At 45.0% G+C, this 15,991-nt stretch overlaps 1 protein-coding gene across 4 annotated transcripts in view; it reads right to left on the bottom strand.

The window, feature by feature from the left end:
• Positions 1 to 14,280, bottom strand: part of SLC4A8 (solute carrier family 4 member 8) — a 91,916-nt gene extending 77,636 nt beyond the window's left edge. For 3 of the 4 annotated variants that reach the window (XM_003252123.2, XM_030816530.1, XM_030816531.1), the window contains exon 1: positions 14,016 to 14,280. In XM_003252123.2, coding sequence (XP_003252171.1) covers positions 14,016 to 14,063 — 48 coding nt within the window. In that variant the 5' untranslated portion in view covers positions 14,064 to 14,280. Of the gene's footprint in view, positions 1 to 13,636; positions 13,984 to 14,015 lie in introns of those variants that run through there. The other variant, XM_030816532.1, reaches the window with a different exon arrangement.
• Between the last annotated feature and the right edge of the window lie 1,711 nt (positions 14,281 to 15,991).

Consider the following 15,991-nt stretch of genomic DNA (forward strand, 5'->3'; position numbering starts at 1 on the left):
TGTATTAGTCCATTTGCGTTGCTATAATGGAATACCTGAGACTGGGTAATTTATTAAGAAAATAGGTTTATCTTGGCTCCCAGTTCTGCAGGCTGTACAGGAAGTGTGGTGCTAGCATCTGCTTCTGGTGAGAGAGTCAGGAAGCTCACAATCATGGCAGAAGGCAAAAGGGAAGCTGGTGTATAACATGGCAAGACAGGGGGCAAGAGAGAGGGGAGGGCCCAGACTCTTTTAAACAACCAGATCTTGTGTGAACTCAGAGCAAGAACTCACTCATTACTGTGAGGATGGCACCAAGACATTCATGAGGCGTCTGCCCCCATGACCCAAACATCTCCCACCAGACCCCATCTCCAACATTCGGGATTACATTTCAACATATTTGGTGGGGACAAATAGCCAAACAATATCACCTTCCTTCTAGATCCCGCTCAAGTTTCCAGCTCACTGTTCCAAAGTTACTATTTTGTAGTTATCATCTATGCTCCCAAAAAAGACAACTCTGAACACAAGGCAATCCATTTTCCCAATGGGAAGATTCGAATAAAGCTTTTGAGGCCAACTGGAATAAACAAACTTTTAGGGAAGTAAATAAAATAGTCTAATATCTACTTAGGACATTTTATCTATTAAATTAGCTTTATAGACATTTAAAATTATATATTATTACTACCATGGAAAAATATGCAAAATATAATATTAAGTTTAAAAAGCAAGATGGAGAAAACTGTATAATTTGCTACCTTTTATCTAAGAAAGGGTGTTGGAACATAAGTGTTTGCTTACATTTTAAAACAAATAGGCCGACCACAGTGGCTCACGCCTATAATCCCAGCATTTTGGGAGCCCAAGGCAGGCAGATCACTTGAGGTCAGGAGTTCGAGACCAGCCTGGCCAACATGGTGAAACCCCATCTCTACTAAAAATACAAAAATTAGTCGGGTGTGGTGGTGCACGCCTATAATCCCAGCTACTTGGGAGGCTGAGGCAGGAGAATTGCTTGAACCTAGGAGGCAGAGATTGCAGTGAGCCAAGATTACGCCACTGCACTCCAGCCTGGACGACAGAGTGAGACTCTATCTCAAATAAATAAATAAATAAATAAATAACAAATAAAAGAAGAAAAGTCACAAAAGATTTTTTTAAATAGTTACCTAGAGAGGAGGGAGGGAATAAGGTGGAAGAGACAAAGATAGAAGCTAGACTTTTTTGAATATGCCTTATTTTGTAAATAATTTACATAATGTAAAATTAAAAATTTTAAAGTAATTCCCCAAAACAAAAAAAAAATGAAAACAAAGGTCAAATTGATGGTATAAATTCCAAGAGAAATTATTCTAAGTAACATTAAAACATAATAAACTGACTGAACATCCTTAGTGGCATATACTCTAAGGACAAAGAAGAATTTTAAAAGATCTGAAACTGCTTTTTGGTTATCCTATTGTTGGTTGTAGTGTTGGTGTTAGTATTCTGAGGCTTGTTGTGTGTTGTGAGATAAAACAAATGAGTGGCTATGTGAACTTATTCTGTCACTCCCAATGCGGCTGAGGACTGGGATTCTCGGCAAGGGAGAAAGGAGATACAGTTTTAAGACAAAAGGTAAATAAGAGCCATGCAGTCCTAAATTTGAATTAGAAGTATCAACAATAATATACAATGCGTTTTTATTTTTAATGTTTTTAAATTTACAAATTTATATTTTCTAGCTCCGCCCACTCAAAGGCTTAGAAAAAAATGATCAATCAGTAGCAATGAGTATAATTAGTACCTACATTATAGTTTCTTAAAATACCATTTTGTAGCCTGCCTTCCTTCCTTCCTTCCTTCCTTCCTCCTTCCCTCCCTCCCTCTCTCTTTCTGACGGTCTCCCTCTGTTGCCCAGGCTGGAGTGCGGCGGCATAATCTCCGCTCACTGCAGCCTCCCTGCCTCAGGCTCCGGTGATTCTCCTGCCTCGGCCTGCGGAATACCTGGGATTGCAGGCGCACACCACCACGCCCGGCTGGTTTTTGTATTTTTGGTGGAGACGGGGTTTCGCCGTGTTGGCCAGGCTGGTCTCCAACTGCTGACCTCAAGTGATCTGCCTGCCTCGGCCTCCCCAAGTGCTGGGATTACAGACGGAGTCTCGCTCACTCAGTGCTCAACGTTGCCCCGGCTGGAGTGCAGTGGCGTGATCTCGGCTCGCTACAACCTCCACCTCCCAGCCGCCTGCCTTGGCCTCCCAAAGTGCTAACATTACAGCTTCTGCCCGGCCACCCATCGTCTGGGAAGTGAGGAGCGTCTCTGCCCGGCCGCCCCGTCTGGGAAGTGAGGAGCGTCTCTGCCCGGCCCCCCGTCTGGGAGTGAGGAGCGCCTCTGCCGGCCGCCCCGTCTGGGAAGTGAGGAGCGTCTCTGCCCGGCCACCCATCGTCTGGGAAATGAGGAGCGTCTCTGCCAGGCCACCCATCGTCTGGGAAGTGAGGAGCGTCTCTGCCCGGCCGCCCCGTCTGGGAAGTGAGGAGCGTCTCTGCCCGGCCACCCCGTCTGGGAGGTGAGGAGCGCTCTGCCGGCCGCCCCGTCTGGGAAGTGAGGAGCGTCTCTGCCCGGCCACCCATCGTCTGGGAAGTGAGGAGCATCTCTGCCAGGCCACCCATCGTCTGGGAAGTGAGGAGCGTCTCTGCCCGGCCCCCCGTCTGGGAAGTGAGGAGCGCCTCTGCCCGGCCGCCCCGTCTGGGAAGTGAGGAGCGCCTCTGCCCGGCTGCCCCGTCTGGGAAGTGAGGAGCACCTCTGCCTGGCCGCTGTGCAACCTTCCAAGTGTGAAGTGACAGCCTTCGTTGTAGAATGAATGAAGACACTGGCACTGATTATATAACACCTTGGCAGCTATCTCAAGTCGTTGATGGTGGAGGTATTGGAATTATAGAAGAAAGCAAACACACAAATTTGACTAAAGGCGATTTTGTGACTTCTTTCTATTGGCCCTGGCAAACCAAGGTTATTCTGGATGGAAATAGCCTTGAAAAGGTCATATATATATGAACGTATCTGATTTTTTTTCCCCGTATAATTCTTACTTTGTGCATTTGATATTCAGTTGTGTTTGTAATCACGGAAAAATAAAAGCATATATAAAAAAATACCATGTTGTAATAAAAGGAATCAGAGCTCCTTGGAGAAATGGCTGGTCATAGGTCCCAGCCAGGAAATGTACAAGGTAAGTCTAAAACATCTTATTACGTTAGATAGTAAGGAAGCACTCGAAGACAACTAGGGTTGTGTCCAACGGACTCAGGAGCCAATTTAAAGGGGTCTCTTGCCAAAAAATAGGACAATTTGAGCATCAGTAGGGTAATGCCTACAACAGATTGACCATGTCAATATGTTAAGATTGATGAGTTCACTTTACAAGGTCACTTTTATTTTGTTTATTTATTTATTTTTAAAATAGAGAGGTGGTAGAGTTGGGGGGGGGGGTCTCACTATGTTGCCCAGGCTGGTCTCGAACTCCTAAGCTCAAGTGATCCTCCTTCCTCAGCCTCCCAAAGTGCTAGGATTACAGGCGCAAGCCACCACGCCTGGCCTCACAAGGTCACTTTTAAAGTTAACTAATTGGTCACATTTGGAGGATAACACTAATAAACCAACTCATTACTTTGAAAACTGGCAAATAATTTATCTGGGCTTTCCTAGATAAATTATACCATAGAGTGGTACCACAGAGTAGATGAGAAAAGCTTCTCATTATGGAAGAGAATAAATGAAAAGGGAATGATGGAACAAAATCATTTTGCAATCCCTAATGGATTGCACTGATTTTCAACAGCCACTAACATCACAAAGGAGAGACAATCAGACATTGTATGCCTCCTAATGGGAGACCATATCACCACCCATGAGGTAATCTTACCAAATAAATTGTCCCTGAATCTGATCAAGCCTCTAAATCCAAATACCAATTTACTGAATGTACAGTAAAACAGTTCCTTGAAAAACAACACCATGGGAATACAATCAGCAAAATCCAGATTCTGTCCCCTCAAAAGTTCTAGGAGGATAGGTACTGAGTCTCATATTCATCAGTATCTACCCAGCACCCAGTACAACGTCCAGCACATGGTAAGTGTCCCATACATTTCAATGGATGCTTATTAGTTCTATAAACTCTTTGATAATTGATCAGATGTTTTCTCATAAAACTATATATATAAATAATTAGATATATGAATAATTATTCATGTTGGCTCCCCTACTGGTTTTTAATATCCAGAGGATAGGAATCAATTAATTATAATACTTGGTACTGTCTTCAGACACCTGACATAGCAGAGAACACAGTGGGAATCTAGAGGAACAGAGGGAGGGAGGGTAGGAGAGATGATTGACTTCTCTAAAATTGTAACTGCAAAATATAAAGAGCAAGGTCAATCATCTCAAAAATTCAGGTTGAAAAACTTTCTTGCTGTTTGTTAGTTTCCTTAATTTAGATTGGTTAACCACAGCCTAAATTCACTGCATAATTGTTCATCCATTTTCTTTGTCTTGCCAAAGAAAACAGAGCCACTGTCAATAACCATTAGCAAAAGCATTTGAAAGGTCAGGCTTGAATGTGAATGTGTGGACTTTGTTTGAATCCTGATTCAAATAAAACAAGTATTTTTTAAAAAACTACAAGGTACTCACATAAATGTAAACAACTAAATGAAAATTTGATTATATTAGGAAACTATTTTTTCAGTATAATAATCTTGTGTGTTACGGCAGTTATGTCGTTGTTTTAAAAGAGTCTTTAATCTTTAGGGCTACACACTGAAATTTTTACTCATGAAATAATGTGTCTGAGATTTGGAGAATAGATGAACATAGATGAAACAAGATTGTGTGGCTAGTCTCTGCAACTCATGCCTATAACCCCAGAGCTTTGGAAGGCAGAGGTGGGAGGATCATTTGAGGCTGGGAGTTCGAGACCAGCCTGGGCAACATAGTGAAACCTCGTCCCTACAACAAATTCAAAAATTAGCTGGGTGTGGTGGTATGGGCCTGTAGTCCCAGCTACTCTGGAGGCTCAGGTGGAAGAATTGCTTGAGCCCAGGAGTTGCAGGCTCTAATGAGCTGTGTTTGCACCACTAAACTCCAGCATGGCCAACAGAGCAAGACCCTGTCTCAAAAAAAAAAAAAAAACAAACAGATGGTGTGTTCATTGTTGACGCCAAGTCACGGGTACATGATGATTCACTATGCAAAATCTCTCTACTTTGCTATATGCTTGAAATGTTTCATAAATTTCAGGCACATACAAAGTTTGTTTGAAATCATTAAAAATGAAAAGAAAGGAACATCAGGTCTCTTTGGCCTGTGCTTGCTGCAGATTCCTCACCAATTGGCTATTATTCCCTCTGATACTATCATTTATTTATGGCAAAAAAGATCTCTCAATTGTGGTCCATGGATTTCTAGGGTGCTTGTAAATGGGTTTCAGAGGATCTGTGGGAGTATGTGTGAATGTGCACTTTTCTTGGGAGAGGGTCCATGACTTTCATCAGATTCTCTCACAGGGGCCTGTGACTCAGAAAAGATTAGAATCATGAGAAACACATTATATAAGCTTAGGAGAAAAAGGAAAGGAAAGGAAGGAAGGAAGGAAGGAAGGAAGGAAGGAAGGAAGGAAGGAAGGAAAAAGCCCTATTTCTGAGTATCCTCTTTTCTGAACTTCCTTAGTTCACTGATAATGACCCACTACGTAAATGTGAATTGACTTGAGTGCCTACCTCAAGGGCTAGATAGATAAAAAGAACTAAGAGGGTTAAATACACATTAAAATGCTGAAATTGCAAGGCAAGTCTTGAGAGAGAAAGCATTGTTATGAGCCTTGAAAAATGAATGAATTATAACTGAGTAGCAGACCAGATTCTCACTTACAGTAAGTGGAAATTAAAAGGCACGGGCAGAGCTGAGTCGTACATAATGGCCCCAGCTCCTGGAAGCAGCCACAGAGGCTACAGGGAACAGGGAAGGTGGGGAGCAGAGCCCACCTCAAGCTCTCTCTCTAACACACTTCCCCTGAGGCTCGTCTCTGGACCTGCATGGTGGTGGACCTGCCCAAATGAATCCCACTTCCTTTCCTGCAGTAGGTCTCAGACATTTTACCTCAAAAAACCCTTTCATCTTTTTCAGTGTTTTCAGAGTATATACAATAACATTCTACTTCACTCCCACACTATCCCTGCCAAGACCCCCCCAAAAAAGCCAAGTGTTTATTGAGTTCTAATACATTCAACCATTTAAAAATCAACAAATATAGAGATGATTTCCAGAGTTTTTTTGTTTGTTTGTTTTGAGACAGAGTCTCGCTCTGTCACCAGGCTGGAGTGCAGAGGCGCCATCTCAGCTCACCGCAACCTCCGTCTCCCGGGTTCCAACAATTGTCCTGCTTCAGCCTGCCGAGTAGCTGGGACTACAAGCACGCGCCACCACGCCCAGCTAATCTTTGTATTTTTAGTAGAGACTGGGTTTCGCCATGTTCGCTAGGATGATCTCGATCTCCTGACCTCATGATCCACCCACCTCGGCCTCCCAAAGTGCTGGGATTACATACAGGTGTGAGCCACCACACCTAGCCATTTCCAGGGTTTCTTTTCTTTTTTTTTTTTTTTTTTTTGAGACGGAGTCTCGCTCTGTTGCCCAGGCTGGAGTGCAGTGGCGTGATCTTGGCTCACTACAAGCTCCGCCTCCCAGGTTCATGCCATTCTCCTACCTCAGCCTCCTGAGTAGCTGGGACTACAGGCGTCCGCCACCACGCCCGGCTAATTTTTTTTTTTGTATTTTCAGTAGAGACGGGGTTTCACCTTGTTAGCCAGGATGGTCTCGATCTCCTGACCTTGTGATCCTCCCACCTCGGCCTCCCAAAGCGCTGGGATTACAGGCGTGAGCCACCACGCCCGGCCCATTTCCAAGGTTTCTAATCAGCAAACCAAGGTAATATACTTACATACCTCACATTGTGTTTTACCTATGTTGCCTCACTTAATCCTCAAAACAGTTCTAAATTGAGGCTAAGATCTCACAAAAGCTAAGTGAGATAAGAACTCTAATCAAGTCTGTGTTCCTTACTAACATTAGTAAGTCAGTATGCTAAGATTGCCAAAAGCAAAGAACCTCACCATTTAGTCAGACGGACTAATCATGGATTAATGCCCACAGTAAGAATAGCTTAAGATCCACATTATTACCTTCTTAAATCCTTGGCGCTCCAGAACCCTGCACCGCAAACTGCCCTTTACTGACCAGACCTCCAATAGTTCTTCATCTCCTTATTCACTTCCATCTTCCTCTTCATCCAGCAGAGCCTCAGAATGCTGGCCCTTTGGAGAGCCCATCACCAAATCTGACCCACGGGTCCCCAACTCTCCAATGCCCTCAAATACTTTCTCACTGAATAAAAACACCCTATAGCCACAAAAAATAATAATAATAATAATAATAATCCACAAGGACTCATGCAGCTGTTCCAGACTTCCTCTTCTCAGTGGCCATGAACTCCTGAATACCCATGAGCTTCCCATTCTAACCCTTCAGCAGCCTGCTAGGGGCCTAAAATTCCAAAATGGCTCTGGCTTCTCAGTGATTCTTTTGTTGAACCCCACTTGGAGTCACTCCTGTTCAGTATAGATTACTAGGTAGTACACTGTGATAGACAGATTAATAGTCCTCTAAAGAGATGCACATCCTAATCCTAGAGTTTGTGAATATGTTCCCTTATAATGGCAAAGAGGAATTAAGGTTGGAGACGGAGGTAAGGTTGCTAATCAGCTGATCTTACAATAAGGAGATCATCCTAAATTATGAAAACCATTATGTAATCTCAGTGTAATAACAAGGATCCTTAACGTGAAAGAGAGAGACAGAAGACTAGAGTCAGAAAAATGTGATGACAAAAGCAGGTTCTGAGAGATGCTATGCTTCTGGCTTTGGAGATGGAGGAAGGGAACTATGAGCCAAGGAATGCAGGCAGTCTCTAGAACATGGAAAAGGCGAGGAAACAGATTCTCTCCTAGAACCTCCAGAAAGAAACAGTCCCACCAACACTTTGATTTTAGTCCAGTGAGACCTGTATCACATTTCTGAACTATAGAACTGTAAGATGATAAATTTGTGTTTTTTAAGCCACCAAATATGTGGTAATTTGTTATGGCAGAAATTGAAAATCAATACATATATTATGACTTCCTGACTACCAAGACCAGGACCAATAAACTTGTTACTACCTATGGGAAACAACCAGCCTCTCCATTATCTAAGATCTGTTGCTGTTACCTGGCAGCAGATTCAGAATAGACACAATTGCTTTTCTGTGTCCTGATTACTACCATGACCCTGTCTACCCTGCCAAGGCAAACCATGAGCTAAGACGATTATCTACAGATTTTGAAGGAAGTAAATTTGCAGTCTGAATTGTCCCCAATTCTCTGCTCAAGTCTCTGCTTGACAAGTCTGCCCACATTTCTCCTACTGAAGCTCCCTAGCAGATCTGGGAAAACCAGATAAAAAGAATGCCCACAGGTTCCCCAATTCTCTCATATAGAAAGAATACCTAGCATGTGTGAGGAGAGGGTGGAGGGGTATGTGCAATGTAGTGAGAGGAGAAATTGCTATCTACAGTTGATACTTTTGTTCAATAATATGAGCAAATATTTACTGACTGCTTACCATAAACTGGCTATGACGCTCAGAAAAGTTGACCCACTCCCTATAGAGCCATTCATTCATTCGCTCAGCAAATATGTACTGAGCTCCAACATGTGCCACAGTCACTGGGCACTAGAATCCAGGTCTCCTTCAGAACTCTTGTCTTAGAGCTTTTTGAGGTCCATCATAAGACATGGGGTATAACTCTACTCCTATCAGCCCATGTTTCTCAATTATCACCCACTTACCAGGGTTTATTATTCTGAAGATTTCTGCAAAATTTTCCATTCTGAGCAGACCTGATCCACATAAAAGCCTTGGTAATTGCCCAAATTCACTTGCTTCCCCATCCACCACTTTCACCCTCCCTGAACTTTCCTTCAGTCCCCAGCACCACTTGGCTCAAATGCTGAGGGTTCCAATCTCACCAGTTTTCTCTTTCAACACTTCCTTCTGCTTGTTCTGAAAGTGCTTATCAGGAGAACTGTGAAGATACCAGGTGTCCCCAGTTCCAATCCAAAGTAGGGTCTTTTCTTAAAGCTTTCTGACTTCCTTCCTCTATTACTACCCCCTATGAAAAGCTCATTGACTCTTAAAATTTCAATAACCAGCTGGGCGTGGTGGTCATGCCTATAATCCCAGCACTTCAGGAGGCCGAGGGGTGAGGATCGCTTGAGACCAGGGATTCGAGACCAGCCTGGGCAACATAGTGAGACTCTGTCTCTATAAAAATTAAAATAAAAAAAATAGCTGGGCATAGTGGTTCATGTCTGTAGTTCCAGCTACTAGGGAGGCTGAGGTGGAAGGATCACTTGAGCCCAGGAGGTCGACGCTGCAGTGAGCTGAGATCACACCACTGCACTTCAGCCTGGGCAACAGAGTGAGACCCTGTCTCAAAAATAAATAAAAATTCCATAACCACCTTCAGAGATCTCATCAAAATGATGACTCATGTAGGTCTTCATTAACTCATCCTGAATTATACCAATAGCCTCCTAGCTGGCCTCCCTCATTGCAGTCTCTTCCCATCCTGTCTTCCCAAACACTTAGTAAGTGCTTATTCAGAGCCAGGTACTGATATAGGCATCAAAGACACAGCTACAGTAATGCACAGTGATTAAGGGCACATCCTTTGGAGAGACGCAGCCCTGGGTCTGGCAGGGCCACAAGCAACTCTGGCACTTAGAATTACTTAATCTCTCTATGCCAGGCGGAGGGGCTCACGCCTATAATCCCAGCACTCTGGGAGGCCGAGGCAGGTGGATCACCTGAAGTCAGGAGTTTGAGACCAGCCTGGCCAACATGGTGAAACCCCATCTCTACTAAAAATACAAAAAAATTAGCTAGGGGTGGTGGCAGGCACCTGTAATCCCAGCTACTTGGGATGCTGAGGCAGGAGAATCACTTGAACTTGTGAGGTAGAGGTTGCAGCGAGCCGAGATCACGCCATTGCACTCCAGCCTGGGCAACAAGAGCGAAACTCCATCTCAAAAAATTAAAAATTAAAAATTAAAAAAGAATTACTTAAACTCTTTGTTATCTTTGTTTTCTCATTTGGAAAATGATAATAAAGTTGCATAATTCTCAGGGTTATAGAGAGCATTAAGTGAGATAATGCATGAAAAACACTTAGTATAGTGCCTGGCACATGGCAAGCACTCAATAAAAGTTAACAGTAACAGCAAATGGAGCTGTCAGGTGAGCAACAGAGATGAATATGTATATTCCACAAGTCAGAGTTCGCAGAAGATAGCACTTGGTAGGTGTTGTGAGCAGAGGAGAGTGAGTGACGAATATAATAGAATGATATGCAGCCAGACCTTGAAGGTTAAAATGGAATATTCTTGGTGGAGAGGAGGGGAAAGATTTTCCAGCTTCAACGCCTGAGCAAAGGCACAACATAGAGGGAAGAGATGTGTAATGAAGTAATGGCCATCTGTCACTCTGTGCCAATCCTGACTAGACCTTGAGCTCCTTAAGGGGAGGCATCTGGCTTTGGATACGGGAGAGCGGCTCATTCACTTATGCAATTGAGCACCAATTTTATACCAGGCACTGTGCTAGATGAGAAGATTTTCAGCTTGTCCCCTGCCCTCAAGAAGCTTCTAACTGAGATGATAATAAATAAGAAACCAAAAGAAGAATATTTCAGGTAAGTCATATGTTATAAGAAAATAAAACAGGATCATCTTAAAGAGAGTGACTGGGATGAAGGTTCAGAGAAAGCCACTCTGAAGAAGTGACATTCTAGTTGAATCATGAGAAGGCCTGGGTAAAACAGCATCCGGGGCAGAGGGAATGACAGGCACAAGACCCACCTGAGGTATGCAAGACTCACTGTACTGAAGAAACAGAAAGCCAGAGGAGGTGCAAGAAAGAGAGTGGAGGAGAGGCAGTCCTGGGAGGGTGGACAAAAGCCTGATTGTATTCAGGCTTGGTAGGCCATGATAAAGAGTTTGGATTTTATTCTAAAATGCACCAGGAAGCCACTGAAGGTTTTCAAAATAAGACGTGACATGATCTGATTCATGTTTTTAAAAGCTCCCTGTGGCTGCCATGTGGAGAGTAGTCTTATAGAAGGGCAAGAAAGAAAGCAGAGGGAACTGTTAGAAGGCTAGGGCAGTAGCTCACATCTTCCAAAACAGCGCAGCCTTATGATATTTAGAGGAGATGTCTGGAACCTCTCTGTTTACATCAAGTTACACAATCTGCTCACTTTACAAGGCCCATCTCCACACAGCCTAGTTAGCACATAGAAGGTTTAACTGGTCATCGCCAATCAGTTGACTGTCTCTCCCCCAAGTCTTCCCCATTTCCCTTCCTCCTTCTACCCTCATTCTCTTTTCCTATCTCTCAAATTTCCATTTGCCTATTACCTGACTGCAGCCTTCATGAGGTCCTACTGTTCCCATTGCATTCCTTTTCTTCTCCTCACCCTACCACCCAAGAAAGTTTCACAAACTAGATATAAAGGAGATATTTTCTATCCTACTCCAGAAGTACTCAAGAATTATTAATTTCACAGAACAGTAACAGAAACCTAAGGGTTATGATGCCCTCAATAATACAACCTGTAAACATTCTGCATGTTAAGGACACTGTATCCTCACATCCGTTCCAACCTATTCTCCCCACTGCAGCCAAAGAAATCTTTCAACAGGAAAATCTGGGGCAGGCATGGTGGCTCACGTCTGTAATCCCAGCACTTTGGGAGGCCGAGGTGGGCAGATCACGAGGTCAGGAGATCGAGACCATCCTAGCTAACATGGTGAAACCCCGTCTCTACTAAAAATACAAAAAATTAGCCAGGCGTGGTGGTGGGTGCCTGTAGTCCCAGCTACTCTGGAGAGTGAGGCAGGAGAATGGCGTGAACCTGGGAGGCAGAGCTTGTAGTGAGCGGAGATCGCACCACTGCACTCCAGCCTGGGCAACAGAGCAAGACTCCATCGCAAAAAAAAAAGAAAAAAGAAAAAAAAAGAAAATCTGTTCATGATCTCATTTGTTCTCGCATGCCCTCTCTCTCTCTCTCCTGGTTAGGAGAGACCCCCTCTCTCCCCTTTCCCCTCTACTTAAACTCCTTCAGTGGCTTCCCCTTGTTCCTCAGATAAATGTCAACTTCCTCAGCATGGGCTCCAAATGGCCCTGTGTGTTATAACCCCAGAACACATCTCACATACCATTCCCCTCATTGCTCCTTGTTGCTGCACCACACTGGCCTTATTTCAGGTCTCTAACCAGGTGTGTCCCCCTCTGCCATAGGTCTTTTGTGTAGCTGTTCTCTTTGCCTCTCAGGCCCTGTGATCCCCCTCTTCCCTCAGTTAACATTTATTCATCCTTTAGCTCTTTGCCCAGATTTTCTTCCTTAGCAAAATCTTCTCTGAGACCATGACTGGAACCACTGTTATATACGCTTATGGCACTGCCTATCTTTCTTCAAAGCATTTATCACAGTTTATAATATTTATTTGTGTGATATTTGATTAAAAATAGTACTTCTCCCCTCCCCCACTAGATGATACGCTCCAGGAGGGCAAGAACATGGCCTATTTTTTCTTACCATTGTATCCCAAACACAGATTGAATACATTTAATAGGCTTTAAGGGGGTTAGATATGGATTTTCCAAAATCTTAGATATTGTTCTTTTCCGATGGAGCAAGGAAAGAAGGATGTATCTTCTATTAATAGTAGCAAACTATTAACCGGGAAGAAGAGGAGAGAGTCAGTGTCTGATATTCGTTTTGTTGCAAACTCGGGATATTTCCCCTGCCTCCTCTGGGAAACCATCCCTGAGGTCAACATGGCACTTGTTTCCAAGACGTGTCATCCTTCATGAGATGGCCCATTACCCTCTTCAGAGCCCTCTACTTCAGACTTGCCTCGTCTTCTAGCCCTCTTTCCAAGGCAGAAACCACACCATCTGATTGCACAGGAAACGGGCAGTGAGAATTCAATGGGCTGCCACTCATTCACTCTGTGTCACACAATAAACATTACTCCACAAAGCCCTTTCACAAATAGCACTTCGTCTGATCCTCAAAACAACCCTGTGAAGCAAGCAAAGCTGACATAACTATTCCCATATTAATAGCTGGGGAAACTGAGGTTCAAAGAGGCACGTGACTTACTCAAGGTCACAAAGTTTGTGTGAGGCAGAGGTAGGATTTCAAACTACAGACTCCAATGCTTTTCCTTACATTAGCCGCCCCAACAGTTCTAACACCAGCTACTTAACCTTGCTTAATTCCCTTAAATAAGCACCTGTTCCTGACCCCTCCACACATCCTCAGCCCAGTTTGCAGTCCCGACCCAGAAGTTTTCAGGTGTCTGTGCAGTGGGGCAGAGGGAGTCACAAACCGGGTTACCCCATCAGGGATTGGCCCCAGCCTCCACAGTCTTTTCTGCCTTTTCCTCTGAACCACTGAGGAACCAGAAACCCCCAGAACTAAAAACACAAAGAGAAGACCTGCCCCACCAGAGCAAGGTCCCTGCTACCCTTTCTGCCCACGTTCTGGCAGGACAACGCGAGGCCAGACGCCGGCCCCTTCCAACAGAAAGACGAGAGGAGAACAAGAGGTCGCCGCCCGCCGGCCGTCAGGGCTCCTGGGCGGGCGGCGCAAGGGATGCGGCAGAGATGGGCCAGATCCCAGGTTCGGCCCAAGGTCACTCTCTCGCAGCCCCGGCCCGGTCCCCAACCGCCCGGAGCGCCCCCTGGTGTCCCGGGCTGGCCTCCCCTCGCCCTCAGGGAGCGGCCTGGTAAGCCTGGGCTCGGGGGCAGAAGGAAGGAGGGTGGGCAGAGGATGAGGAGGCTGCGCCCCGGGGAGGAGCGGGAGGCGCGGGAGGCGGGGCCCTACCTGATAGCTGAGGACGCCGTCCGGCTCGTTACTCCCGGCGGCCGGCATGGCGGAGCCGAACTAGGTCTCCCCCGCGGGCTCCAGGCCAAGCGTCAGCAGCCCGCGCGCTCTGGCCGGGTCTGAGCAGATCACTCGAACGGCGACCCCTACCCCGGAGCCAACGGTCAACCATCAACCGCCGCCGCCTCCATAGCCACCGGCCCGCGAGGCATCCGCCGCAACCAATCAGCGAGAGGCCTGCGCAGCCAATCAGGGCGCGGAGCACGGGAGGACGCTGTCCGGCGGTACCCTGGGCTACCGCGGGGAGGGGGAGGAGCCGGGGAGCCAACCGCTCCAGGGCCCGGTTGCCTTGGAAACCGCCTCCCTCCCTTCAGGGGCCTCTGGGCGTGAAGGTCCTTCCAACTGCTTGCTAGAAAATCTCTGCTTCTATTTGCAGCTGCACCTGACCCTTGAAAACTGGGAAAGTGTCGGTTTTGCCTATTCTGATTTCATTCCTTGGGAGATGATGTTTAAATTCCGGAGAAACATCCTTCGCGATTGCAGGAGGAAGTAATTGCGGATGAGGGGAGAGGGCCTTCTAAAATTAATTGTTTTTCCTTGAGCTAATGGCCAGATTAAAGAGTATTAAATTGAAGAAGGCAGGCAGTGTCAGGCCCCCTCACAGTCTCACTATGACTTAGGTCTTCTTCTTGAGTCTCAAGTCAGAAGCAAAACACACGGACAGGGTTGAGCTAAGGATGACTGTTGAAGCAATTCCACAAAAAGGCTTCCAACTTTTCCAGGAAATGATCTAAGGCAAATTATTATTTAACAACAGAACTACTGACCTAACACAAGGTTAGAATATCATGAATAATGCATTCGATTTGATTTGGATTTATAAGAAAAGAGAGGCTGGCTAAAATCGAAGCAACCCTCTCTCCTCAAGAAAAAGAAAGGTACCTTTTGGGGTTTTTCGGGTTTTTTTTTTTTTTTTTTTTTTTTTTGAGACGAAGTTTCACTCTTGTTGCCCAGGCTGGAGTGCAATGGCGTGTTCTTGGATCACTGCAACCTCTGCCTATCCAGTTCAAGTGATTCTCCTGCCTCAGCCTCCTGAGTAGCTGGGATTACAGGTCCCCACCACCACGCCTGGCCGATTTTTTTGTATTTTTAGTAGAGATGGGGTTTCACCATGTTGGCCAGGCTGGTCTGGAACTCCTGACCTCAAGTGATCCGCCCGCCTCAGCCTCCCAATGTGCTGGGATTACAGGCGTGAGCCACAGCACTTGGCCATGGGGCCTTTTGTTTTATATGCACTATCATACCAGACTTCAGGTAGGTCCAAATTTGGGGTCAGGGGAAGAATTGTTGCAAATAATTCTCAGCCCCTAAAGAAGCTACAGTTGGGGAACATAGTCTGATACATGTTAAAAGTTTCCACCCCTGCTTACCATCCTTTGTGTTGGTCCTGAAATTGGAAACAAGGTTGGGCTTCAGTATCCCTGAAGCAGAATTGTATTTCTGATGTCCTGTATAAGCTCCTGTCTAGTCTCTGAGTTTTAGAGTTCATTGCCACACACTCCATCCATCTCTTTACTAATCCTGTCATCTTGAATCTGGAATTCACATCCTACCCTCATCCCCATTTTTGTCCATCAAAATCTTAACCATCCTTCAAAGTTAATCTCAAAAGCCACCCTCTTCCAAGAAGCCTTTCTTTATTCTACTGTCCCTGATACCCCTAAAAGATGTCACCTCACCCTCCCCAGAATTCTCGAAGCACTTCATACCTTTCTTATAGCAGTTGCCATGCTGTAGTTATTTAAGTAATTTATATGTTGACTTTAGCTTAGTAAAATGTTATAAGTTCTTTGAAAGCAATGATTATTTTTCTTATGCCTTTCTGTATACTCAACAGAGCCTCAACCAATCCCAGGCACATAGAAAGTACTTAGTAAATATGAATGCTTTTAATTCAATCTAATAAAAAAGGTATT

This window comes from Nomascus leucogenys, chromosome 8, assembly GCF_006542625.1.
Source record: "Nomascus leucogenys isolate Asia chromosome 8, Asia_NLE_v1, whole genome shotgun sequence".
In the NCBI taxonomy this organism is placed as follows: Eukaryota; Metazoa; Chordata; class Mammalia; order Primates; family Hylobatidae; genus Nomascus; species Nomascus leucogenys.